General features: G+C 44.9%; 1 protein-coding gene across 4 annotated transcripts in view; it reads left to right on the top strand.

Moving 5' to 3' along the window:
* Nucleotides 1–1,054: 1,054 nt before the first annotated feature.
* The window catches only part of arhgap1 (Rho GTPase activating protein 1), a 58,372-nt gene continuing 32,120 nt past the window's right edge, over nt 1,055–27,306 (top strand). For 3 of the 4 annotated variants that reach the window (XM_070899364.1, XM_070899365.1, XM_070899361.1), the window contains exons 1-6: nt 1,055–1,131; nt 3,514–3,591; nt 15,425–15,580; nt 20,481–20,579; nt 22,376–22,463; nt 25,657–25,788. In XM_070899364.1, the coding sequence (XP_070755465.1) occupies nt 15,439–15,580; nt 20,481–20,579; nt 22,376–22,463; nt 25,657–25,788 (461 nt within the window). In that variant the 5' untranslated portion in view covers nt 1,055–1,131; nt 3,514–3,591; nt 15,425–15,438. The remainder of the gene's footprint in view (nt 1,132–3,513; nt 3,592–15,424; nt 15,581–20,480; nt 20,580–22,375; nt 22,464–25,656; nt 25,789–27,306) is intronic. The other variant, XM_070899362.1, reaches the window with a different exon arrangement.

The following is a 27,306-nucleotide window of genomic DNA, read 5'->3' as shown; positions in this document are numbered from 1 at the left end:
AAAGGGAACAAAATATGGGCAGAGGTTATGGTCTGAAATTGTTGAACTCGATGTTGAGTCCAGAAGGCTGTAAAGTGCCTAAACGAAATATGAGGTGCTGTTCCTCGAGCTTACGTTGAGCTTCATTGGAACAGTACTTCATTGGCTGTAGAGCACTTTGAGATGTCCAGTGGCCGCGTCCGAGGGGCCCTTCCCTCACTTAAAGGGAAGGGCCCACGCTGCCGACTCTGCAGAAGAAAAAGGGACCTTTCTGGACCACCAGGGAGCGGGGCTGCCACGCGATCAGCCCGACACTGATGCATAGAGCCGGGCTGAGCGATCCCGGCCAGGACCCTGCGAAGAAACCACATCAGCAGCGGGAAAACAAAGCAGCGGGAAAACAAAGCCTCAGGATCTACATTGTGCGGCAGGAGATCGTGGCGGAGGTGCGGCGAATGAGGGTACGGGGCCCAGAAGAGCCGAGGGCCCAGGGGCAGCACGGACCAGCCCACACTGCAATATGTGTGCGCACTAGGTCCGTGCAGCAGAGCAGGTCTCCAGTCGTTCTGATTTACCCTTGCCACTGGATAAAGGCCTAGCTCTGTCAAGCCCGTGTGATGGCTGGTGTGCAACAGCCACCACACGTTAAAAACATCCACGCACAGGCATCTTCCACCCCTTAGTTCAGGACTGGAACATCGGGTCCGTCATCGAAACATCTGTGAACTCATGTGGAAGCAAGTCATCCTCGTTCGATGATGATGATGATAAATGTAAGTCTATCTTTCATTCAGGTGTCCAAAATATGCAAAGATTGGTCTGATAATGAATTATGTGATAACAAGGAGGAATTGTTTTATTTATTGATATAAAATCTGATTGACACGTTGAATAAACAGGTGCAATCCACTCCTCCAGTCCCTGCCTTCGGGATCGACAGTAAAGTCAGGCGAATCGAACATGAGATCTGGGGCGGTGCGGGACGGTAATGGCAGACGGACCGATGGGCTGTGGCGGAAGTGGATTCCGATTCCGGTTCCGGGGGGTGGGAGGTGGGGCAGTGGCCGGATGTGACCAGCTGATGTTTGCGCTCAGTTCCGGTTGGCGGTGCAATTATCAAAACAGCGAGAGCGGCTCGCCGAGTGGGAGGAGGTGAGAGGGAGACAACCGGGGCCCCAGACTCCCGCGGGGGAGTGACGGCAGCAGCCGCCGCAATCCGGCTCCGTGTGTGTGTGTGTGTGTGTGTGTGTGTGTGTGTGAGAGAGAGAAGGGAGGGAGGGTGATGGTGGAGGCGCTACCCGCCGTCAGTGTCTGCAGGGGCTCCAATGTCTCCTTGCTCCCTCTCTCCTCCCCTCTCTCTCCTTCCCTCTCTCTCCTTCCCTCTCTCTCTCTCCCTCGCCCCCCCCCCTCTCTCTCTCTCGCCCCCCCCCCTCTCTCTCTCTCGCCCCCCCCCCTCTCTCTCTCTCTTTCCCCCCCCTCTCTCTCTCTCTTCCCCCCCCCCCCTCTCTCCTTCCCTCTCTCTCTCTCCCCCCCGCCCCCCCCCCCTCACACGGGCAGCATTGTGCGATGTTGTGGGCTGTTGGCTAAATGTTGTACACTCAGTGAACATTCCCACCAGGATTATATCGAAACTGACTGTGTAATGATGAGGTCAAACTGTTGACATGAACAATTTCACATCCACTGTGGTTTTTAAGGAGATGTGAGCTCAACCTCACCACCACCTCACTTGACCCCTCCACTGCCTTGCTGGTTGTCCAACATCCAGTTCTAAATGAGCAGAAATTTGCTCCAGTTAAATATTGAGAAGAGCAAATTTCGGTCCCTACCACAAACTCTTTACCTAGCCACTGACTCCATCCCTCTCTACTGTCTGATGCTGAACCAGACTGTTTGCAATCTTGGCGTCATATTTGACACTAAGCTGAGCTTCCGACCCTATATTGGCTCCATCACCAAAACTGCCTATTTCCACCTCCCTAATATTGCCTGTCTCAGCCCTTGCCTTAGCTCATCTGCTGCTGAAACCCTCCTCCATGGCTTTGTTGCCTCGACTCAACTATTCCAATGCTCTGGCTGGCCTCCTAGCTTCCATTCTTTGTAAACTTGAGCTCATCTAAAACTCTGCTGCACATATCCTAACGCACACCAAATCCTGCTCACCCACCACCTATGTGCTTGATGACCTACATTGCCTCCTGGTTTGACAACAGCTTGATTTTAAAATTCTCATCCTTGTTTTCAAAGCCCCTCCCCATCTCTGTAACCTCCTGCAACTCTCCGAGATCTGCGGTCATTCTAATTTTGGCCTCTTGTGCAACCCCGATTTTAATCGCTCCTCCATTGGTGGCCGAGCCTTCAGCTACCTCGACTTCAAGCTCTGAATTCTGTCCCTAAATCTCTACCTCACCCTCCAAACTTTTGGTCGCCGGACCTAAAATTTCCTTATTTGGCTCAGTGTTGATTGTTGTTTGGTTATGATCCTTGTGAAATGTTCCGGACTGTTTACTACATTGTAGGCTCTATGTAAATGCAAGTTGTTGTGGTTGCATTGCCACATATGAGAAATGTTATGCAACAAAAAAGTAATGTTGCTATCTGATTGATCAGCCTTGTTTTATTTGGGCTGGACAATGCAGCCTGATAATACTGAGCTCGTGCCTGTGTTAGTTTCCTGAGAATAAGCTTTTGTGTAATTTAAACTTTTTTTGATGAGGGTGAAACTTGTCTATGCACGAAGGGCTAGGCGGCTGCTCCCAGCCCTCGACTGATGCTGTTTTGGAGCTGGCTCGTGGGGGATGCAGTGGACTGGTACCCTCATTGGCTCTTCCTCCTCCTCTCCACCACCCCCCTACCCCCCCATTACAAACTTTCCAAATGTCTTTTGGCTGATATACCTGAGCGAGACTGTGATGTTGGCATCTATGGAAACCTACAAATTGAGGAAAAGCTGATGACTAGCATAAAAAAATATCCCAGAAAAGCTGACACACAACTAAAAAGAAAACACAGTCCTGAATGAAGGCCGATGACCAAGGTCACTGCTTCAAGGCGATTGGATGAATTAAAATCTTTTTTTTTTTAAACATTAGATTTCAGGTCTTTTTTATCAGTTGTCGGGATCAGTTTGTTTTTCCTGTGAAAACTGAAGCCCAATGTCCTTGTGTATGATTTTGTAGTACTACACAGGAATGCAGCAGGAATGTCATAACTTAAGCTACAGGGATACCATCACTTGTCTTATAAATCACTGAGAAAGTGACATTTTTCCAGAGATCGTTGTAGAAATTGTTGAATGGTGATGTGAGCTATGTTGATGCACAATCTAGATTATTCTCACTTTTTTGGAGCATTTACCAGCACGTTGAAGTCACAATGATTCAGCACTGAAGCCAATAACTTTATTGTGGAGAATTTTTCCCCCGTGCTGATTATTCTCCTCTTCCCTTTTAAGGCTTTAAAGCCTAAGTGAGCTTATTTGACAACAATGAATGTAAAACAACCATGCCTAACTATAGTTTAATTCAATTTTAGTAGGGTTTGGATCAGCCCACAATTTCCGACTACGTGATCATCTGTGTCGGGGTGATTAATGAAGCTTCTGATTCACAGGTAGTGTTGCTTACTTGTGCATCTCTGTTTTTTTTTTTGGGGTGGGGGGGCGGATTTTACATTAACCTCTTCAAATTTTGTTTTAAACAGCCCTTTTGTTATGTATCCAAAGATATAAAAACATGGAATGTTGGCCTTTAGTGGAGGGAAACCAGACAACTTTAGCACTGAGAAATACAGATGCTTAAGTGAAATGTTGATGTCCCCTGAAGTGACTAATGTATAATTCCAGAATGTCCTATTACAGTAATAATTTTAAGCCTTGCAGTCTGCATTGTACCATATTTTTGCTAACGCCTGCACAACCCAGTGGGCTTAATTGCATGCATGTGATAAGTCGTATTATATAGAATGTACAGCGCAGAAACAGGCCATTTGGCTCAGCTAGTCCATGTTGGTGTTTATGCCCGATGCAAGCATCCTCCCACCCCTCTTTCATCTCACCCTATCAACTTATCCTGTCCCTTTCTCCCTTGAGTGTTTATTCCTCTTGAATACAACTGCTATTCGCCTGAACTACTCCCTGTGGTAGCGAGTTCCACATTTTAACCAGTGTCTGGATAAGGAATTGCTCCTGAATTCCCCATTGGATTTATTAGTGACTGTCTTGTATTTATCGCTCCTAGATTTGGTCTCCCTCCACAAGTGGAAACAACTTTTCAACGTATACCCTATCAACCCTTTCATAATCTTAAAGACCTCTATCAGATCACTCCTCTAGAGAAAAGAGCCCCAGCCTCTTCAGTCTTTCATTGAAACATAGAAAATAGGTGCAGGAGTAGGCCATTTGGCCCTTCGAGCCTGCACCGCCATTCAATGAGTTCATGGCTGAACATGCAACTTCAGTACCCCATTCCTGTTTTCTCGCCATACCCCTTGATCCCCCTAGTAGTAAGGACTACATCTAACTCCTTTTTGAATATATTATGTGAATTGGCCTCAACAACTTTCTATGGTAGAGAATTCCACAGGTTCACCATTCTCTGGGTGAAGAAGTTTCTCCTCATCTCGGTCCTAAATGGCTTACCCCTTATCCTTAGACGGTGACTCCTGGTTCTGGACTTCCCCAACATTAATAAGAACATAAGAACATGGAACAGGAGTAGGCCATCTAGCCCCTCAAGCCTGCTCCGCCATTCAACAAGATCATGGCTGATCTGGCCATGGACTCAGCTCCACTTACCCGCCCGCTCCCCATAACCCTTAATTCCCTTATTGGTTAAGAATCTATCTATCTGTGATTTGAATACATTTAATGAGCTAGCCTCAACTGCTTCCTTGGGCAGAGAATTCCACAGATTCACAACCCTCTGGGAGAAGAAATTCCTTCTCAACTCGATTTTAAATTGGCTCCCCCGTATTTTGAGGCTGTGCCCCCTAGTTCTAGTCTTCCCGACCAGTGGAAACAAACTCTCTGCCTCTATCCTGTCTATCCCTTTCATTATTTTAAATGTTTCTAAAAGATCACCTCTCATCCTTCTGAACTCCCAACGAGTAAAGACCCAGTCTACTCAATCTATCATCATAAGGTAACCCCCTCATCTCCGGAATCAGCCTTGTGAATCGTCTCTGTACCCCCTCCAAAGCCAGTATATCCTTCCTTAAGCAAGGTGACCAAAACTGCACGCAGTACTCCAGGTGCGGCCTCACCAATACCCTATACAGTTGCAGCAGGACCTCCCTGCTTTTGTACTCCATCCCTCTCGCAATGAAGCCAACATTCCATTCGCCTTCCTGATTACCTGATAGTTATAACCCCTCGGTTCTGGTATCATCCCTGAAAATCTTGTTTGCACCTTTTCTAGTGCCTCTATATACTTTTTATCATATGGATCAAATAAACTATATCTTGCCAGATGTACATTCTTATAGTTCTGACTCCCACATGCACTAAATTAGGGAGGTCCCTTCCAAACGCCCCCCTGTAGTGACATTATTGACTGATATGTCTAGATAATCCCAGCCTCCTGGAAGCAACATGTCCAAAAATATTCCCTGGTAATTTTTCCAAGGAATACTATATACCCTTTTGAAAATAATGCTCGACGAGATTTTTCACGTCCCATTGTTGGAAGTTGGCCTTTTACTTTGTACTTTCCCCCCGGTACCAGAGAGTGCTCGCATAATGAAGTATTTAATTACAATCTGATTTAAAAGAAAGACTTGCATTTATATAGTGCCTTTCACAACCTCTCGACATCCCAAAGCACTTTACAACCAATTAAATGCCTCTGAAGTGTAGCCCTGTTGTAATGTAGAAGGCCCCACAAGCAATAACTGGATGGTCTGTTTTAATGATGTTGGTTGAACGATAAATATGGGCCAGGACACCGAGGAAGAACTCTTTTTAGAAATAGTGGGTCCTTTTATGTCCACCTGAGGGGACACGTGGGGCCTTGGTTTAACATTTCATCTGACCATGCAGAACTCCCTCAGCATTGCTCTGGAGACTCGGCCTAGATTTGTGCTCAAGTCTCTGGAATGGGACCTTCTGACTCGGGGCAAGATTCTAGTTTTCACTGTTTAAAGGCCAAGCTGCAAGTCAAATTTAAAGTTAAATAAGTAAGTACCTTACCTTGTAGCCTAACCGCTTTGTGTTTCTGAGTTGGATCGCTTCTTTCTCCTTTGGCTATAGCAACTGTTTGGGAAAGTTCCTTGATATGAGCTGTTGGACAATTATAGTTAACTTAAAACTCAAACTTTAGAATATCTGTCTTTAATCTGTCCTCACTACCTCGTACACATACAAGGATCAGATCAGAATACAGGCAGTACATCGGAACATCAGTCATTGCCTGTGTCTTGGTATATGCATATATAGGCTGTGAACCCCCTTTTTACTGCTTCACTAGCTGTGATTCACTGGTGTCACTCACAACTGTCTACCATTGTTCCCTGTGCTCCCCCCACCCCCCCCCAAAAAAATATAACCTGGCTCTGACAGTAATTGAACAATTCTGAAATTGGTGAAAAGTTTCAACAAACTGCAAGTAGCACGGGGCAGGGCCAGAATTGCTGACGGCTCACTCAGAAAGCGAGTGATTGGCAACCATGTGTTAGCAGTGAGATCCAGAATCGAGGCCCTGTCACATTGAAGAAGCAGGCGTTCGACGTGTAACCTGTGGCTTTGCACAGGCATAAAATATAGCTTGGACCCAAACAATCATCTTTAATCCATTGCTGTCTGCACAAAGTTTTGCACGCTCCAGAATCCATGGTAACTTTTCCGACAAGTTGTCTGCTTTACAAAAATGTGGGGATGTGGAACCAAGGCTTCTTCGGAGATGAAATCACCGTGTCAGAGGCTTGTCGGCAGCGAAGTCCCAGATTTGGTGCTGAGTTAGCTGATGTCAGCCAGGGTGCTACAGATAGCTGAGTTCGAGAAGGGAAAATTGCTCAGGGTTCACACTTTTAATCGCCATCCAGTGGACCCTGGGTATGTGGACACTGCATGCCGCTGATGTCCACAGTTCAATAGCCTTCTGCCACTCGCTGTCGAGCCTTGCATATGAATAATGGTCGCCTGTGTACGGTTGTGATGCCGCCTCAGTGAGGGAGTCAAGTAATGTAATGTACAGTGGATCATGAAGGTGTTTATCTTGAGTTATTTGATTTCTGGACAATGCGTGTAGCAGTTTGCATCTCCGATGCCTGCTCCTGTTTGTCTTCTGCTTCCTATAGCTACACTGTTTTACAGCATCTGTTTATTTTCAAGATGGATCCCCCTCACAGACACACTCACGATTCTGATGCATACATAGAAACATAGAAAATAGGTGCAGGAGTAGGCCATTCGGCCCTTCTAGCCTGCACCGCCATTCAGTGAGTTCATGGCTGAACATTCAACTTCAGTACCCCATTCCTGCTTTCTCGCCATACCCCTTGATCCCCCTAGTAGTAAGGACCTCATCTAACTCCTTTTTGAATATATTTAGTGAATTGGCCTCAACAACTTTCTGTGGTAGAGAATTCCACAGATTCACCACTCTCTGGGTGAAGAGGTTCCTCCGCATCTCGGTCCTAAATGGCTTACCCCTTATCCTTAGACTGTGACCTCTGGTTCTGGACTTCCCCAATATTGGGAACATTCTTCCTGCATCTAACCTGTCTAACCCCGTCAGAATTTTAAATGTTTCTATGAGGTCCCCTCATTCTTCTGAACTCCAGTGAATACAAGCCCAGTTGATCCAGTCTTTCTTGATAGGTCAGTCCCGCCATCCCGGGAATCAGTCTGGTGAACCTTCGCTGCACTCCCTCAATAGCAAGAATGTCCTTCCTCAGGTTAGGAGACCAAAACTGTACACAATACTCCAGGTGTGGCCTCACCAATGCCCTGTACAACTGTAGCAACACCTTCCTGCCTCTGCACTCAAATCCCCTTGCTATGAAGGCCAACATGCCATTTGCTTTCTTAACCACCTGCTGCACCTGCATGCCAACCTTCAATGACTGATGTACCATGACACCCAGGTCTCTTTGCACCTCCCCTTTTCCTAATCTGTCACCATTCAGATAATAGTCTGTCTCTCTGTTTTTACCACCAAAGTGGATAACCTCACATTTATCCACATTATACTTCATCTGCCATGCATTTGCCCACTCACCTAACCTATCCAAGTCGCTCTGCAGCCTCACAGCATCCTCCTCGCAGCTCACACTGCCACCCAACTTAGTGTCATCCGCAAATTTGGAGATACTACATTTAATCCCCTCATCTAAATCATTAATGTACAGTGTAAACAGCTGGGGCCCCAGCACAGAACCTTGCGGTACCCCACTAGTCACTGCCTGCCATTCTGAAAAGTACCCATTTACTCCTACTCTTTGCTTCCTGTCTGACAACCAGTTCTCAATCCATGTCAGCACACTATCCCCAATCCCATGTGCTCTAACTTTGCACATCAATCTCTTGTGTGGGACCTTGTCGAACGCCTTCTGAAAGTCCAAATATACCACATCAACTGGTTCTCCCTTGTCCACTCTACTGGAAACATCCTCAAAAAATTCCAGAAGATTTGTCAAGCATGATTTCCCTTTCACAAATCCATGCTGACTTGGACCTATCATGTCACCTCTTTCCAAATGCACTGCTATGACATCCTTAATAATTGATTCCATCATTTTACCCACTACCGATGTCAGGCTGACCGGTCTATAATTCCCTGTTTTCTATCTCCCTCCTATTTTAAAATATGTGGTGTTACATTGGCTACCTTCCACTCTATAGGAACTGATCCAGAGTCAATGGAATGTTGGAAAATGACTGTCAATGCATCCGCTATTTCCAAGGCCACCTCCTTAAGTACTCTGGGATGCAGTCCATCAGGCCCTGGGGATTTATCGGCCTTCAATCCCATCAATTTCCCCAACACAATTTCCCGGCTAATAAGGATTTCCCTCAGTTCCTCCTCCTTACTAGACCCTCCGACCCCTTTTATAACCGGAAGGTTGTTTGTGTCCTCCTTCGTGAATACCGAACCAAAGTACTTGTTCAATTGGTCCGCCATTTCTTTGTTCCCCGTTATGACTTCCCCTGATTCTGACTGCAGGGGACCTACGTTTGTCTTTACTAACCTTTTTCTCTTTACATATCTATAGAAAGTTTTGCAATCCGTCTTAATGTTCCCTGCAAGCTTCTTCTCATACTCCATTTTCCCTGCCCTAATCAAACCCTTTGTCCTCCTCTGCTGAGTTCTAAATTTCTCCCAGTCCCCAGGTTCGCTGCTATTTCTGGCCAATTTGTATGCCACTTCCTTGGCTTTAATACTATCCCTGATTTCCCTTGATAGCCACGGTTGAGCCACCTTCCCTTTTTTATTTTTATGCCAGACAGGAATGTACAATTGTTGTAGTTCATCCATGCGGTCTCTAAATGTCTGCCATTGCCCATCCACAGTCAACCCCTTAAGTATCATTCGCCAATCCATCCCAGCCAATTCACGCCTCATACCTTCAAAGTTAGCCTTCTTTAAGTTCTGGACCATGGTCTCTGAATTAACTGTTTCATTCTCCATCCTAATGCAGAATTCCACCATATTATGGTCACTCTTCCCCAAGGGGCCTCGCACAACGAGATTGCTAATTAATCCTCTCTCATTACACAACACCCAGTCTAAGATGGCCTCCCCCCTAGTTGGTTCCTCGACATATTGGTCTAAAAAACCATCCCTTATGCACTCCAGGAAATCCTCCTCTACCGTATTGCTTCCAGTTTGGTTAGCCCAATCTATGTGCATATTAAAGTTACCCATTATAACTGCTGCACCTTTATTGCATGCACCCCTAATTTCCTGTTTGATGCCCTCCCCAACATCACTACTACTGTTTGGAGGTCTATACACAACTCCCACTAACGTTTTTTGCCCTTTGGTGTTCTGCAGCTCTACCCATATAGATTCCACATCATCCAAGCTAATGTCCTTCCTAACTATTGCCTTAATCTCCTCCTTAACAAGCAATGCTACCCCACCTCCTTTTCCTTTTATTCTATCCTTCCTGCGTGGAAATGATGGGCGTGCAAAATTTCATTTCAAGGAATATTGCACGACAGCCTGCGTTTAAACAAAAAGTTATGATAATAAACCTATTGTTTTGAAAGCTGCACAAATGTGACCATTTAACCTTTGAGTTCAGTCCCCAGGGCCCAAAATCCAAATTAAAATTCACCACTTTTTTTAATCAACAGAATTTAATGTTACTACTTCCCTCGTCCAAGGTCACAACTCTTGCTGGGATGTGATTCCATGGATGGTGCCGGTGCTCGTTGCTAACGTTTCCTTTCCAGAATTGTACATAGTCTGTGGGGATGTAGAGGGGCACCACAGCTGAGTCTAAATGCACGTAGCATTCGTAACAAAATAGAAGAGTTGATGGCACAAAGATACAAATGAGTATGATCTGATAGCCATTACAGAGACGTGGCTGCAAGGTGACCAGGACTGGAGCTAAATATTCCGGGGTATTTGACAATTCCGAAGGACAGGCAGCAAGGAAAAGGAGGTGGCACTGTTAATAAAGGATGGGATCAGTACGTCAGAGAAACAATATGGGCTCAGACAATCAAGATATTGAATCAGTTTGGGTGGAGATGAGGAATAATAAGGCGAAAAAGTCGCTGGTGGGCATCGTCTGTAGGCCCCTTAACAGTAGCTACACTGTTGGACGGAGTATAAATCAAGAAATAATGGAGGCTTGTAGTAAAGGAACGGCAATAATCATGGGTGATTTTAACCTTTATATTGATTGGACAAAGCAAATTGGCCAAGGTAGCCTTGAGGAGGAGTTCATGGAGTGTATCCGGGATAGTTTCCTTGAACAGTATGTTGCGGAATCAACCAGGGAGCAGGCTATCTTAGATCTGGTACTGTGTAATGAGGCATCATTAATAAATGATCTCGTAGTAAAATATCCTCTAGGAACAAGTGACCATAATATGGTTGAATTTTAAATTCAGTTGGAGGATGAGAAAGTTGCTTCTCAAACCAGGGTCCTAAGCTTAAATAAAGGAGACTACAAAGGTATGAGGGCAGAGTTGGCTGGGAAAATAGACTAAAGTATGGGACGGTTGATGAGCAGTGGCAGACATTTAAGGCGAAATTTCATAACTCGCACTAAAAATATATCGCAATGAGAAGGAAAGACTGAGAAGGGATAACCATCCGTGGCTCGCTAAGGAAATAAGGGATGGTATCAAATTGAAAACAAAGGCATACGATGTGGCCAAGACTAGTGGGAGGCCAGAGGATTGGGAAATTTTTAAAAGCCAGGAGAGAATGACTAAAAAAATGATAAATAGAGGGAAGATAGATTATGAAAGGAAACTAGCACGAAATATAAAAACAGATAGCAAGAGTTTCTACAGGTACATAAAAAGGAAAAGAGTGGCAAAAGTAAATGTTTGTCCCCTGGAGGATGAGACTGGGGAATTAATAATGGAAAACAGGGAAATGGCAGAGACGTTGAACAAATATTTTGTATCGGTCTTCACGGTAGAAGACACTAAAAACATCCCAATAGTGGATAATCAAGGGGCTATAGGTAGGGAGGAACCTAATACAATCACTATCACTACTGAAGTAGTACTAGGTAAAATAATGGGACTAAAGGCGGACAAGTCCCCTGGATCTGAAGGTTTACATCCGAGGGTCTTAAGAGAAGTGGTTGCAGAGATACTGGATGCATTGGTTGTAATCTACTAAAATTCCCTGGATTCTGGGGCGGTCCCAGCAAATTGGAAAATGCAAATGTAACGTACCTATTTAAAAAAGGAGGCAGACAAAAAGCAGGAAACTATAGACCAGCTAGATTAACATCTGTCGTTGGGAAAATGCTGGAGTCCATTATTAAGGAAGCTGTAGTGAGACATTTGGAAAAGCACAATTCAATCAAGCAGAGTCAGTATAGTTTTATGAAAGGGAAATCATGTTTTGACAAATTTGCTGGAATTCTTTGAGGATGTAATGAGCAGGGTGGATAAGGGGGAACCAGTGAATGTGGTGTATTTGGATTTCCAGAAGGCATTCGATAAGGTGCCACATAAGAGGTTACTGCACAAGATAAAAGCTCTTGTTGAGGGTAATATATTAGCATGGATAGAGGATTGGCTAACTAACAGAAAACAGAGTTGGGATAAATGGGTAATTTTCCGGTTGGCAAACAGTGACTAGTGGGGTGCCGCAGGGATCGGTGCTGGGTCCTCAACTATTTACAGTCTATATTAATGTCTTGGATGAAGGGACTGAGTGTAATATAGCCAGGTTTGCTGATACAAAGATGGCTGGGAAAGCAAATTGTGAGGAGGACACACACAATCTGCAAAGGGATATAGACAGGCTAAGTGAGTGGGCAAAAATTTGATAGATGGAGTATAATGTGGGAAAATGTTAGGGTATCGACTTTGGTTTAAATAATAGAAAAGCAAATTATAATTTAAATGGAGAAAAATTGCAATGTGCTGCAGTGCAGAGAGACCTGGGGGTCCTTGTGCATGAAACACAAAAAGTTAGTATGCAGGTACAACAAGTAATCAGGAAGGCAAATGGAATGTTGGCCTTTATTGCAAGGGGGATAGAGTATAAAAGCAGAGAAGTCCTGTTACAACTGTACAGGGTATTGGTGAGGCCACACCTGGAGTACTGCATATAGTTTTGGTCTCCGTATTTAAGGAAACATAGAAACATAGAAAATAGGTGCAGGAGTAGTCCATTCGGCCCTTCTAGCCTGCACCGCCATTCAATGAGTTCATGGCTGAACATTCAACTTCAGTACCCCATTCCTGCTTTCTCGCCATACCCCTTGATCCCCCGAGTAGTAAGGACCTCATCTAACTCCTTTTTGAATATATTTAGTGAATTGCCTCAACAACTTTCTGTGGTAGAGAATTCCACAGGTTCACCACTCTCTGGGTGAAGAAGTTCCTCCGCATCTCGGTCCTAAATGGCTTACCCCTTATCCTTAGACTGTGACCTCTGGTTCTGGACTTCCCCAACATTGGGAACATTCTTCCTGCATCTAACCTGTCTAACCCCGTCAGAATTTTAAATGTTTCTATGAGGTCCCCTCTCATTCTTCTGAACTCCAGTGAATACAAGCCCAGTTGATCCAGTCTTTCTTGATAGGTCAGTCCCGCCATCCCGGGAATCAGTCTGGTGAACCTTCGCTGCACTCCCTCAATAGCAAGAATGTCCTTCCTCAGGTTAGGAGACCAAAACTGTACACAATACTCCAGATGTGGCCTCACCAAGGCCCTGTACAACTGTAGCAACACCTCCCTGCCCCTGTACTCAAATCCCCTCTCTATGAAGGCCAACGTGCCATTTGCTTTCTTAACCGCCTGCTGCACCTGCATGCCAACCTTCAATGACTGATGTACCATGACACCCAGGTCTCTTTGCACCTCCCCTTTTCCTAATCTGTCACCATTCAGATAATAGTCTGTCTCTCTGTTTTTACCACCAAAGTGGATAACCTCACATTTATCCACATTATACTTCATCTGCCATGCATTTGCCCACTCACCTAACCTATCCAAGTCGCTCTGCAGCCTCACAGCATCCTCCTCGCAGCTCACACTGCCACCCAACTTAGTGTCATCCGCAAATTTGGAGATACTACATTTAATCCCCTCATCTAAATCATTAATGTACAGTGTAAACAGCTGGGGCCCCAGCACAGAACCTTGCGGTACCCCACTAGTCACTGCCTGCCATTCTGAAAAGTACCCATTTACTCCTACTCTTTGCTTCCTGTCTGACAACCAGTTCTCAATCCATGTCAGCACACTATCCCCAATCCCATGTGCTCTAACTTTGCACATCAATCTCTTGTGTGGGACCTTGTCGAACGCCTTCTGAAAGTCCAAATATACCACATCAACTGGTTCTCCCTTGTCCACTCTACTGGAAACATCCTCAAAAAATTCCAGAAGATTTGTCAAGCATGATTTCCCTTTCACAAATCCATGCTGACTTGGACCTATCATGTCACCTCTTTCCAAATGCACTGCTATGACATCCTTAATAATTGATTCCATCATTTTACCCACTACCGATGTCAGGCTGACCGGTCTATAATTCCCTGTTTTCTCTCTCCCTCCTTTTTTAAAAAGTGGGGTTACATTGGCTACCCTCCACTCCATAGGAACTGATTCAGAGTCAATGGAATGTTGGAAAATGACTGTCAACGCATCCACTATTTCCAAGGCCACCTCCTTAAGTACTCTGGGATGCAGTCCATCAGGCCCTGGGGATTTATCGGCCTTCAATCCCATCAATTTCCCCAACACAATTTCCCGGCTAATAAGGATTTCCCTCAGTTCCTCCTCCTTACTAGACCCCCCGACCCCTTTTATAACCGGAAGGTTGTTCGTGTCCTCCTTCGTGAATACCGAACCAAAGTACTTGTTCAATTGGTCCGCCATTTCTTTGTTCCCCGTTATGACTTCCCCTGATTCTGACTGCAGGGGACCTACGTTTGTCTTTACTAACCTTTTTCTCTTTACATATCTATAGAAAGTTTTGCAATCCGTCTTAATGTTCCCTGCAAGCTTCTTCTCATACTCCATTTTCCCTGCCCTAATCAAACCCTTTGTCCTCCTTGCATTGTAGGCTGTTCAGAGAAGGTTCACGAGGTTGATTCCGGAGATGAGGGGGTTGATGTATGAAGATAGGTTGAGCAGGTTGGGCCGATACACATTGGAGTTCAGAAGAATGAGGTGATCTTATCGAAACATATAAGATAATGAGGAGGCTCCACAAGGTGGATGCAGAGAGGATATTTCCACATTTGGGGAAACTAAAACTAGGCGACATAGACTTAGAATAAGGGGCTGCCCATTTTGAGATGAGAAGAAATTTCTTCTTGAGGGTTGTAAATCTGTGGAATTCTCTGCCCCAGGAGAGCTGTGGAGGCTGGGTCATTGAATATATTTAAGGCGGAGATGGACAGATTTTTGAGCGATAAGGGAGTGCAGGGTTATGGGGAATGGGCAGGTGGCGCTGAGTCCATGATCAGATCAGCCATGATCTTATTGAATGGCGGAGTAGGCTCGAGGGGCCAAATGGCCTACTCCTGTTCCTATTTCCTATGTTCTTAGTAACAATGTGAGAACAAAGGGTCACTTGTTAGTGATCAAGAAAGGGAATTCTGGGTCCGTTGTCAATTTGTCTCTAACCTCCCGGCAAGTGAAGTTCATTTCCATCTGAATCCTAGTTATTAGAAAACTGGTTGACTTAAAGTATGAAACTACTGGACACAGTACAACACCTCTGCTTTTGCCAGAACTGGTCTACTTTTAGCAGATCATTTTTGTAAATCTTCTTTACAATTTATTTAGGTGAAATATCAGCTATGGCAGCAACTGATCTGTTGGTGGATTTACAAGACGATCTGGTGTCCGATGATACTTCCAATGCACTTGGACAACTCAAACTCTCCCCACTGGATGAAAAGACGTGGCCTGCAGATAGTGATGGTGACTTAACAAAGTCAGGTTAGTACTGACTGATGGGGTTTCTGCTAAGGAGCAGAATCTGTGCAGAAGCTCTAAATACTAAGCTGGTTTTCATACACAAATACTGAGCTGTTAATACCATAGAATTGCCAGAGCTGTCATCTCATGAGCCATTTACAACTGACTTAAAGACCCTAAAGGTGTGGACCAAGTAGATAGAGAGAAACTGTTCCCACTGGCAGAAGGGTCGTGAACCAGAGGACACAGATTTAAGGTGATTGGCAAAAGAACCATGAACTCATTGAATGGCGGTGCAGGCTAGAAGGGCTGAATGGCCTGCTCCTGCACCTATTTTCTATGTTTCTATGTGACATTAGAAAAAACTTTTTTACGCAGCGAGTAGTTAAGATCTGGAATGCACTGCCTGAAAGGGTGCTAGAGGCAGACTCAATTTTATCTTTCAGAAGGGAGTTGGGTACGTATCTGAAGGGGGAAAAAATGGAGGGCGACAGGCAAAGGGCAGGGGAGTAGGACTAGCTGAGAGTCGGCACAGGCTGAATGGCCTTCCATTCTATGATTGAGAGAAATCTCCAGCTGGATATTCCTTCCCACACCTATGTCACAGCCCAGCTCGTCCACACACTGCAGACAGCCCCAAACCTGTTACCTATTTCCCAAGCTATCATCCCCATGTCCAGCCTTCCAAGGCCCACAATCTCACGTCAACCTCTGCCAAGCTGCAGTGCCCCCACATGAACCACAATCTCTCTGTCTGTATTCCTGGCTTCCAAACTACAATTCAACCTTGGGTTAAGCTTGGGTCCTGGGTTACAGGCTCAACCAGAACCCATGTCCCGAACAGCCAATCCCATCGAATTCACAGCCCAGCTTAGCCGTGCACCAAACCTATCCTCTCACCCAGACACCTCTCAGTACAGTATCGGTCTCCAAGATACGCCCCACCCATATCTGCATCTCTCACACTTGAACCTGCCATATACATGGGCTTTATCTGCAGCTTGTGAGCAACAAATGGGACATCTGACAGTGTCTGATTAAAACGTTTGGTAATAACCAGAAGCTTGGCTGTTTACAAAAGGATCCTCGGGCTGTTGTGTGATTGCTGCAAGATTTGCTGTGCACAAATTGGACACTAACTTGCACTGATGACTGTGGTTGGCAATTTATTTTCTTAAAAATTCTAGTAACAGATGGGCAGGCATCCAATGGCGTGGCCATCTAAGCGTACACACGAACTTTGGCTTCCCAGCATCCATGAGACTGTACTCAAGCAAGAGTGAGTACCTACAACAGAAGAGATAAAACTGGGCAGAAAAATAACTTGAGAAAGCTGCAGGGGTTCAGAGCAACTTAGAAAAGTAAAGTTGTTGCTTAAAGAACAGCAGTACTTTGGAGGGGAGAGGGAAGGAACTTTCACTGCAAAGTATTTTTGCTCCTCCTAGTCAGCCAGCCTCCTGCCCATCCCAACATTCTCTCCTGAAGGTGTCAATGAGTGTTGGCATTCTAGTTGATAAAGTGGATCAAATTAAATCAAAGGAAATCTACAGGTTATATAATGGGGAGTGATGAAATGCAGTATATTAACATTTTTCAAGTCAGACATAGCAATTATCAAACATCCAACTGTTAATGTGAGTTTCGGAGCAATTATTTGCAATTTCCAAAGCGTCTTCAAAGATTTCTGCACAATTTTACCTGCATTAACCCGAGCTTTTAATAAATCACACCTAAGACCTCTTATTAAGGATCTTGCAGTAGGCATGTTCCCTAATGTGGATTCCTTATGATTGATTCAGCATTTGCACTCATTTAACCTATGGGTCAGGGCTGAGCAAATTGTATTTACCTAAATTGTAAAATCAAAATTTTTATTTTAATTTAGCCTTCAATTCTGTCTTCCTGAATTACCTTACTTTGTTGTAGAGGCTGTATTGCATCTCCCCTTCTAGCTTTTTTGCCGCATTTCTCACTCCCTACTGTACACTTCAGGCATACACCAGAAAACCAGAGGCAGATGTTGCCTTTTGTGACATCACCAGCATGTATCCATCCCCGATTGGCTCCTCAGGCCGTCTGTCAGTCTTGGTGACCAATCCCATAGTGGCCCAAGTCCCTATGCTACCACCCACCAGCAATAGAATGCCTTTTGACTGCACATTTTGCATTTTTTGGCGCAAACTCATCTTCTCAAATGAGAAGAAAATAGGTAAGAAAAGTTATTTAAACTCATTTAAGAGGGACTTGTGCGAGCCCAGTAACAGAATTCAAATTTTAGGTTTGTAAATAAAACAATATTAAGACCTTCTGAAGATCAGCTGTTTCAAGGAAGCAATCCAGAAGAAGTGACTTTGATTGTGACCATGAAGGCACACAAGAGCATCCATTTCAACCTTCCGGGGCAAGGTAAGGCGCATGATTGTGTGGGACTCAAACTGTTGGTTAGTTGAAATAAGAACAACTTGTATTTATATAGCAGCTTTACATAGTAAAACATCCCAAGGCGCTTCACAGGAGTATAATGAGACACAAAATTTGAGACCGAGCTGTATAAGGAGAAATTAGGGCAGGTGACCAAAAGTTTGGTTAAAGAGATATGTTTTAAGGAGCATCTTAAAGGAGGAAAGAGAGGCAGAGTGGCTTAGGCAAGGATTCCAGAGCTTAGGGACTAGGCAACAGAAGGCACGGCCACCTATAACAGTAAAACTGGAGCTCCTCTTGATTCCCAAGTGGGCTAAGGGCATAGCTCAGGATAGCACTGAGGCATGCAGGTCAAAAACATGTCCCAGGGTCATGTTAACTGATCTCAGCCAGGCAGTAAGTTGCAGTAATCTAATTGGTCTGAGAATGCTGGAGCAAGGACGGGAGAAGATTATCCAAAGTTCCTCAACCTCGCCTCCTGGAGTGCACCCACACATGTATCAGATGAGAGCAGGATTGGGTTCAGCTGTCCTCCATGGTCAAATAGCCTGCCGATCTCTACTGCCTGGGCTCAAGACACGAAGAGTAGTTACTACGGCATAGTACTGAAGGCTGCAAGCACCTGGAGGCCAGAAGAGTAGGAAAAATATTGTTACTTTTAAGAACTTGTTACCCTGATATTTGCGCTCTATATGAACATAATGAACAAGGGCAGGAAAAGACCAAATGGCACATCTACCATGTCTCATCCAGACACAGTGCAGCCTACATGCAGCATCAGGCACACACTCCCAAGGTATGCAGTCTCCTGGGAGAGGAAATAAAAGATGAGGAAAAAAAACTTTAGTTTAGGAAAAGGCTCTGGGAGCTTCCTCTCTGATCCCTGAAGGCTGTCAAGCAAGCTCCAGGAGACTTCATTGAGTGATGTGACTAATTACAACTAGCTTTTACTAACTTTCTAAACCTTCAAGTCTGCAGGCTCGAAGGGCCGAATGGCCTACTCCTGCAGCTATTTTCTATGTTTCCACACTCGGGAACTAAAACCAACCTCTGTTACTAACCTCTCATTTCTGATGAACTTTCAAACCTTGATCTGATCAATCTTCAGCAACAACAACTTGTATTTATATAGCGTCTTTACCGTAGTGAAACGTTCCAAGGTGCTTCACAGGAGTATTGAGACCAAAAAAAATTGATACCGAGCCGCAGCATGGGCAGCAAATTTTGGATAACCTTTATTTTACGTAGGGTAGAATGTGGGAGCCAGCCAGGTGTGCGTTGGAATAGTCAAGTCCAGAGGTAACAAAGGCATGGATGAGGGTTTCAGCAGCGGATGAGCCGAGGCAAGGGCGGAGATGGGCGATGTTACGGAGGCGGAAACAGGTGGTCTTAGTTATGCTGCGGATATGTGGTCGAAAGCTCATTTCAGGATCAAATATGACACCAAGGTTGCGAACAGTGGTTCAGCCTCAGACAGATGTTAGGGAGAGGGATGGAGTCGGTGGCTAGGGAATGGAGTTTGTGACGGGGACCGAAGACAATGGCTTTGATCTTCCCAATATTTAATTGGAGAGAAATTTTGCTCATCCAGAACTGGATGTTGGACAAGCAGTCTGACAATTAAGAGACCTGGAGGGGTTGAGACAAGTGGTATTGAGGTAGAGCTGGGTGTCATCAGCGTACATGTGGAAACTGACGCTGTGTTTTCGGATGATCGGATGATGTCGTCAAGGGACAGCATGCAGCTGAGAAATAGGAGGGGCCAAGGATAGGTCGTTGGGAGGCATCAGAGGTAACGATGCGGGAGCGGGAAGAAAAGCCATTGCAGGTGATTCCCTGGCTATGTTTAGATAGATAAGAATGAAACCAGGTGAGTGCAGTCCCACCCAGCTGGACGACGGTGGAGAGGTATTGAAGGATGGAGTGGTCAGCCATGTCAAACACCGATGAAAGTATTTAAAGACACGAGATAGTTTTTTTAGGTAAGTTTAATCCTGCTGTAAAATGTGTAATTTATTATGTCTTCTTTATGTTAATACATGTTCAAAATGGAAATTTCAGCTCCTGCATAAAATTGCTTAAAGAATTAAAAAATATATATTTTGAGTGATTTGCTTCAATTTCTCTCTTTTATAATTGGTAATTTTCCTCACTGCTCACAGGGAGAGTCCTGATTTGCTGCTGTTTTAGGAATGACATATTCATGTGCCTGTATGTAACGTCATGGTATGACATAGGAAGGGTAGGAAATATGTGCAGTTCTATCATTTTCATATTCTAAAACAATACACCTACACCGCGCATTTCCAGTCTGATACATTCACATTTCAAAGAAACAGCCCAAAGACCTCTGCAGGACAGCTGGATGGACTCGGCCTGTGTTTACTTATCCGGCACCTACCTACATTTTGCTCGGTATAGAACATAGTAGTGGAAAATTAAGCAGACAAAAAGCTGATTAGCATGTATGAACATTAAATATTCTCTTAATTTTATCCAGATAAAGAGTGCTCACCTGAAATTGTTGATCCTCCCTCTGATTTGAAGTGGGATGACCCGTACTACGACATTGCAAGATGCCAAATTGTGGAGGTAGCAGGTAGGTGCTATAAAATTCTGAACTGTAAATACCATCCACTTGTTGATGCTTGGAATAGAAATACGTGTGTACATCCTTATCTCCGGGGGAGGGGGACTAGTAGGAAGAATACTCCAACTGAAGCATTTTTGATGTAACTCCTTGTGCCTGTCAGATCTGTAGTATTAAAATGAAGCAATACCCCTTTCTGCAAGTGGTTTTTACCCATTGCAACATGAATTGTGGAAAATACATTCTTAAAATTACCTATCTTGCCTCTTGGATGTCTTCTCTCTGAAAAGAGTCTCCTAGCCAAGCTTTAGTTGTTTCCATATCTTTACACTCTTCCCCTGGGAGAATAGTTGAAGTAGTTGAACAATTAGGAGCCTGAGTAAGTCTGACCAGCTCTGACGCGAATTCTACTTCCATGGCCGTAACCATCTTTATATGATGGTTAGCCCTATATGGTGGGAGGGCTTTATTGGCTGTCTCAACCCATACAATGAAGGGAGTGGGGCCCACCCACAGCCACGGGATGCAAGGCTGTTGCCACAGAATTCTGAGCTGGAGCGGGCTCCCCTCACTGGGACTGTGGAGCGGGGTTTGAAGCCTTCTGACTCTGAGGCGGGATTACTACCACTAAGCCAAAGGCTCGCTCTACCAAGTTGTTGAGAAATCTACACTGGCAGAGTTTCTGTTTGCCTGATGGTGTGTGCACATTGCCTCCCATAGGGGCACGCCACTTTTCACCATATGATGCAGTGCCGGCTGAGCCTTGTCCATGCGTGGTTCAGTGCGTTGGGCCTGATCGATGGTGCAAGAAGGCTGTTCTCTCTCCAGGCTGTTTTTGCACCATAAGGTAAAAAGTGTTGTTAACACTGTTTTTCAGAGTTCAGGGAACATTGCTTCTTTCATTGAGGAAGTGTTGCTGAACTGGCTAGCAAATTGCTGAATTGTTTGTGTTGTCTCAGCCTCGCCGCATCCTCAATTTGTTTTGGGCTGGAGCTTCCCCTTCAGATTGGTGTGTGTGAGGACGGGGGTGGGGGGGAAGAGAGAGAAATATTTTCAACTATTGTGTTTTAAAAGTCTTCCTTTTTATTTACGAAGAATTACAAAAGGATATACAGCAAAGAAACAGGCCATTGGACACAGCTGGTCCACACAAGTCTCCTCTCTGCCTATTTCATCTCGCCCTATTAACATATCCTTCTATTCCTTCCTCCCTTATTTACTACCGCTTAAATGCATCGATGCTACTCGGTCCATCTACTACTTGTGGTAGTGAGTTCCACATATTTGCTGACGTCGAGAGGGATTTTTCTTTCCACCTCCAAATAATTTCAAATTGTTCCTGTGCAGTATTTCCTTCAAGCAAGCCAGGGCTGTCGGCTTCAGTGCGCTTTGTTAATGACTCTTAAGATGTGTGGGAGATGGAGTAGCAGCATCAGGAGGAGTTACAGTACTGGAGAGGCGATGGGATATTTGTTAGGGGGGGTCGCAGCAAATGGGTGTTGGAATCAAGATACTGGAACTCGGAGGTGAGATTTGGTTGGCCTAAATAAGCTTGTCTTTGTTTTTTAGACCTTTGTAGATTAACCAAGGCAATAAGGAACCCTTGTGATGACATTTAAATGAGATTAAAAAAGGAAAACTACTGATTTATAGAGCTGCATATTTCCAGCATTTTCTGCTTTTGTGTGTTTTTTTTTAAGGTCCTGTTTTGTTTGGGAGGGCATGGTGCCTCAGTCCTGATTGGTTTACTGGGGACAACCCTGGCTTGTGTTAAATGAACTGACCAATCACATCTGTTTCTACAGGGGATGATAACTTTGGCAGGAAGGTGATCGTGTTCAATGCCTGTCGGATGCCTCCCAGTCACCAGTTGGACCACACAAAACTGCTTCAGTGAGTTTGCCAAAAGATATGCTGTGTTACTTAGTCTTGTAAAACTCCACTTCATAAGGGGCAAATTGAGTGATCCTTTGGAATGCATTGAGACTCTTTCACCCCCCCCACCCCCTTTTTGTTGGAGGGTATGGATGCAGTTTGGCAGCCAAGCATCACAGTGGGATCTGAGGGTGGGGACAGTGCAAGATAGCTTGTTATAGTGCACCTATAAATATTCTCCACTTCACATTTCCCCAATCACAAGGTACAAGCTTCCGGTTAAGCAATGCCTCGATTTCAAAATTCTCATCCTTATTTTCAAATCCCTCCATGACCTCGTCCCTCTCTATCTCTGTAATCTCCTCCAGCCCCACAACCCCCTGAGATGTCTGCACTCTAATTCTGCCCTCGAGCATCCCTGATTATATTCGCTCAGCCATTGATGGCCATGCCGCCTGTTGCCTAGGATTCAAGCCCTGGAACTCCCTGCCTAAACCTCTCCGCCTCGCTACTCCTCTTTCCTCCTTCAAGACGCTCCTTAAAACCTACCTCTTTGTCCAAGCTTTTGGTCACCTGCGCTAATTTCTACTTGTGCGGCTCGGTGTCAAATCTTTAATCGTGTAATACTCCTGTGAAGCGCCTTGGGACATTTCACTACATTAAAGGCGCTATATAAATACAATTTGTATATAAATACGAATCCGTGAATCCACCTTGCATGTACACATGCACATTCCCTCACCCAAGGGTGGCTGTGCTTACAGTGCTCCCAATCTAAGGTTTGAGGTATCGGAGGACAGCACCCAGTAGAGGCAGAGCATTCTTCAACTAGGTGCAACATCTCGGTCTGCTCTCTGTATGTTCCCACACCTGGTTGTAAAGTTGAATTAGTGCATGGCTTGGGGCAGGTCATCGACTAGTCCTTTCGCGAGCTAGAATTTGGGAGGGAATTATGCTGGAGAACTAACTGAAAGGCAAGTAGAATTTTTTTTAAGAGGTCGGATTAAACTTTAATTGAAACTCATTGTTGAAGCTCCAAAAGAGATCTCGCATACAACCACCCAATAATTTAAAATAAAACTAGCACAAGATTAAACAGTTAAGTTAACAAATGTAGCTGGAGGGGCAGTCATTGGCCTCAGTGCCCTGGGGTGGGGGGGGAATACGTCTACAGGATTCCTGCTGCTCACTGAAGATTGTGTTTATATGGACACTGGGTAGTTTGGGATATGATGCTCCCGTGGCTGAACACCTCACTGGCCTTAGATTAGCCCGTGGAGAATGGCTGCTTGCGCGAGGGTGGCTAATGTCCATGGTACTACCCCATTATGAGTCAAAAAGAGGAGAAAGTCTGTGAGGCAGAAGAGTCAGCAACGTCACAAAATGGAACTTGTGGGCAAGTGGTGGATTTGATATGTTTGTGCCGCCCCGCCCAGAAATCCACTACTTCGGAGAATCAGCGACAGAGTTTGATGCCTTGAGCTGAACCTGAGTGAGCATCTAGTTTCCTCACAGCTGGGCCCCTGATTCCTTTCTGAATATTTTGAGGAGGGGAGTTGGATTTCCTTTGAGAATTCTCCCTGGAGTGATTAAAATGTTGGCCAGTGGTTGCTGATGCGGGAGGAGTCAGCAGCCCCGAAAGCTTATGGTCCAGGGCATGGGTGAGCTTCCAAACTCGCCATCTTCCATTCACAAAGATTAGCTTCTGGCAGCACACTTCATGGGCATTGTTTGACTTCCCATAAGGGTTAATCTAACTGTCACTGACTGCTTGATCCTGTGACACTACATCATCACCACATTTATCTTTAATCTCCAGTGGTTAAGAAGTTCCTGTTTGATCTAAATTCAGATGTCTGCAATCTGCTCTTGAATTTCCTTTCCTCTTGCTTTGCTTTACTTATCAAAGTGTTGGTAATACTGAGGGTAGAGAAACCTATCCATTTGGATGCCTCGTCATAGGCAGTCCCTTGGAATCGAGGAAGACTTGCTTCCACTCTCATATTGAGTTCTTAGCTGGCTGTACAGTCCAATACGAGACCTGTCACTGTTGGGGTTATCCATGAGGGTCCTGATGTTCCAGGTCCCGAACTTCATGATAGAGGAGTGGAAGATGCCTGTGTGTAAGTTCTTTTAACGTGGGGTGGCCATTGCACACCGGCTACTGCACGGGTTTAGCTGAGCATGGTCTTGATCCAGTGGCAAGGGGATCCAAGATGACTGGAGACTAGGCACTGCTATATGGGCCTAATTGCCTACAGCGAGATGTTGGGTGAAGGCTCGGGGCTGAGTAGCGCCCTTGATTGTAGGTGGTCCGAGGCTTTGCTGGGGACAGGCATTGGGAGGGTCAGTGGCCCACTGGGGCTCAGAGTAGGGGGTCGGGGGGTCACAGCCATGATGCTCACCATGTGCTGGAGAAGGAGCACGCCTGTCGTCGCTGAAGGAGGTGGTCACAAGTCTAGATCATTGATGTATATCACAAGCAAGATGGTCACGCATGTGCTCTGTGTCAATGAATCTCAAACCTGCAGCTTTCCTTTACAAAGATGGCGGCCGTCAGCCTGGGCCTGTTATCGCGAAAAAGCCCCAGATCCGCAAATTCGGGACCTGTAGTTTCTGAGTCAGGATTTGTGACCTACACCAGGTGTTTATGAAGCCTACTCGCTGGGTGCGTTACTCCCCTGTGCCCTGTTGATTCGGATTTGCCTCGGCCCGCTCACAGCCCTGGCCCGGTTCTGATCAGAGTCACACTGCGCAACATGAAGTACTCCCCAGGTCAGGTATAGCCGTTGAATGTTCTCTACTCTGACCCAACAATGTGCCTCAGAGCTAACTTTAGAAGAGTATAGAAGGGTGCTTGTTCCACACCAGCCATCCGGTGGCCTATTGGGTTAACAATTTGGTGCCAATTAGAGGAAAGTTTTAGTACTTTAGGCCCATGCCACCAGGTGCTATATTGAAACTGTCAAAAATCATTTCACGTAGGACCCTACATTTAGCCAGTAGATGAGACTTCCACCCACCAATCTAGGCTGTATTTCAATCACGGGGCTAGAGGTAACCAGCCAATGTCCAACCCATTGAATTTAGTTTCCGTCTGAATCTTCAGTTGAATTGCGTAGCTAATGTGTGTTAATTAATCAACATGATTTGTGCTTACAGTTCTAGGCTTTGAGCAGTTCTGAGATTGTTTCTCTCTCCCGGTCACTAGATACCTGAAACACACACTGGACAAGTACGTAGAGAGTGACTACTCAGTTGTGTACTTTCATTACGGACTCACCAGTCAGAATAAACCTTCATTTGCTTGGTTACGATTAGCCTACAGGGAGTTTGACCGGAAGTAAGTGTGGCTGTGCCTTACATAGGCTTTTATACATTTCAACCAAACACACGTGTTTATCCTATTCTGCACTGTGATTTGCTGCTGCATTATACTTTAATGTAACCTAGAAATACAGGTTTGTTGAGTGTCCAGGAGTACTTGGCTCTGATTGGACATATGTCTGGCAAATGTATATTTTCAGTTGGCCTATCTATTTAATTTGGGAAAACAAAATTGTGCTTCTGAGAATGTATTTCTCATGCTGGGGAATCAAGAGTTAAAGGGGGGGAAATTCAAGAATGTAGGATTGGAGATTGCACCTACAAAAATGGTAGTCAAAATACCATGTCCTGATGTTCCCTAAGCTACAGTTACTTCATACAAAGACTGAAATACCACAATCCAGGAAATAAGGGATGGTGTCAAATTGAAAACAAGGGCATACAATGTGGCCAAGACTAGTGGGAGGCCAGAGGATTGGGAAATTTAAAAAAGCCAGCAAAGAATGACTGAAAAAAAATGATAGACGGAAGATAGGTTATGAAAGTGAGCTAGCACAAAATACAAAAATAGATAGTAAGAGTTTCTACAGGTACATAAAAAGGAAAAGGAGGGCTAAAGTAAATATTGGCCTCCTAGAGGATGAAACTGGGGAATTAATAATGAACAGGGAAATGGCAGAGACATTGAACAAATATTTTGTATCGGTCTTCATGGTAGAAGACACTAAAAACATCCCAATAGTGGATAATCCAGGGAGTACTCTGTAAAATAATGGGACTAAAGGCGGACAAGTCCCCTGGACCTGATAGCTTACATTCTAGGCTCTTAAAAGAAGTGGCTGCAGAGATAGTAGATGCATTGGTTGTAATCTACCAAAATTCTCTGGATTCTTGGGCGGTCCCAGCGGATTTGAAAATCGCAAATATAACGTCCCTATTTAAAAAAGGAGGCAGACAAAAAGCAGGAAACTATAGACCAATTAGCATCACATCTGTCATTGGGAAATGCTGGAGTCCATTAGTAAGGAAGCAGTAGCAGGACATTTGGAAAAGCATAATTCAATCAAGCAGAGACAGCATGGTTTTATGAAAGGGAAATCATGTTTGACAAATTTGCTGGAGTTCTTTGAGGATGTAATGAGCAGGGTGGATAAGGAGGAACCAGTGGATGTGGTGTATTTGGATTTCCAGAAGGCATTCGATAAGGTGCCACATACGAGGTTACTGCACAAGGTAAAAGGGGTTGGGGGTAATATATTAGCATGGATAGAGGATTGGCTAACTAACAGAAAACAGAGAGTGGAGATAAATGGGTCATTTTCAGGTTGGCAAACAGTGACTAGTGGGGTGCCGCAGGGATCGGTGCTGGGGCCTCGACTATTTACAATCTATATTAATGACTTGAATGAAGGGACTGAGTGTAACGTAGCCAAGTTTGCTGATGATACAAAGATGAGTGGGAAAGCAAGTTTTGTGGAGGACACAAAAAATCTGCAAAGGGATTTAGACAGGTGAGTGGGCAAAAATTTGGCAG

Source organism: Pristiophorus japonicus, chromosome 14 (genome assembly GCF_044704955.1).
Source record: "Pristiophorus japonicus isolate sPriJap1 chromosome 14, sPriJap1.hap1, whole genome shotgun sequence".
NCBI classification, from domain to species: Eukaryota; Metazoa; Chordata; class Chondrichthyes; family Pristiophoridae; genus Pristiophorus; species Pristiophorus japonicus.
Note: the sequence above shows the minus strand (reverse complement) of the source record. Positions and strands in the feature narration are given on the sequence as shown.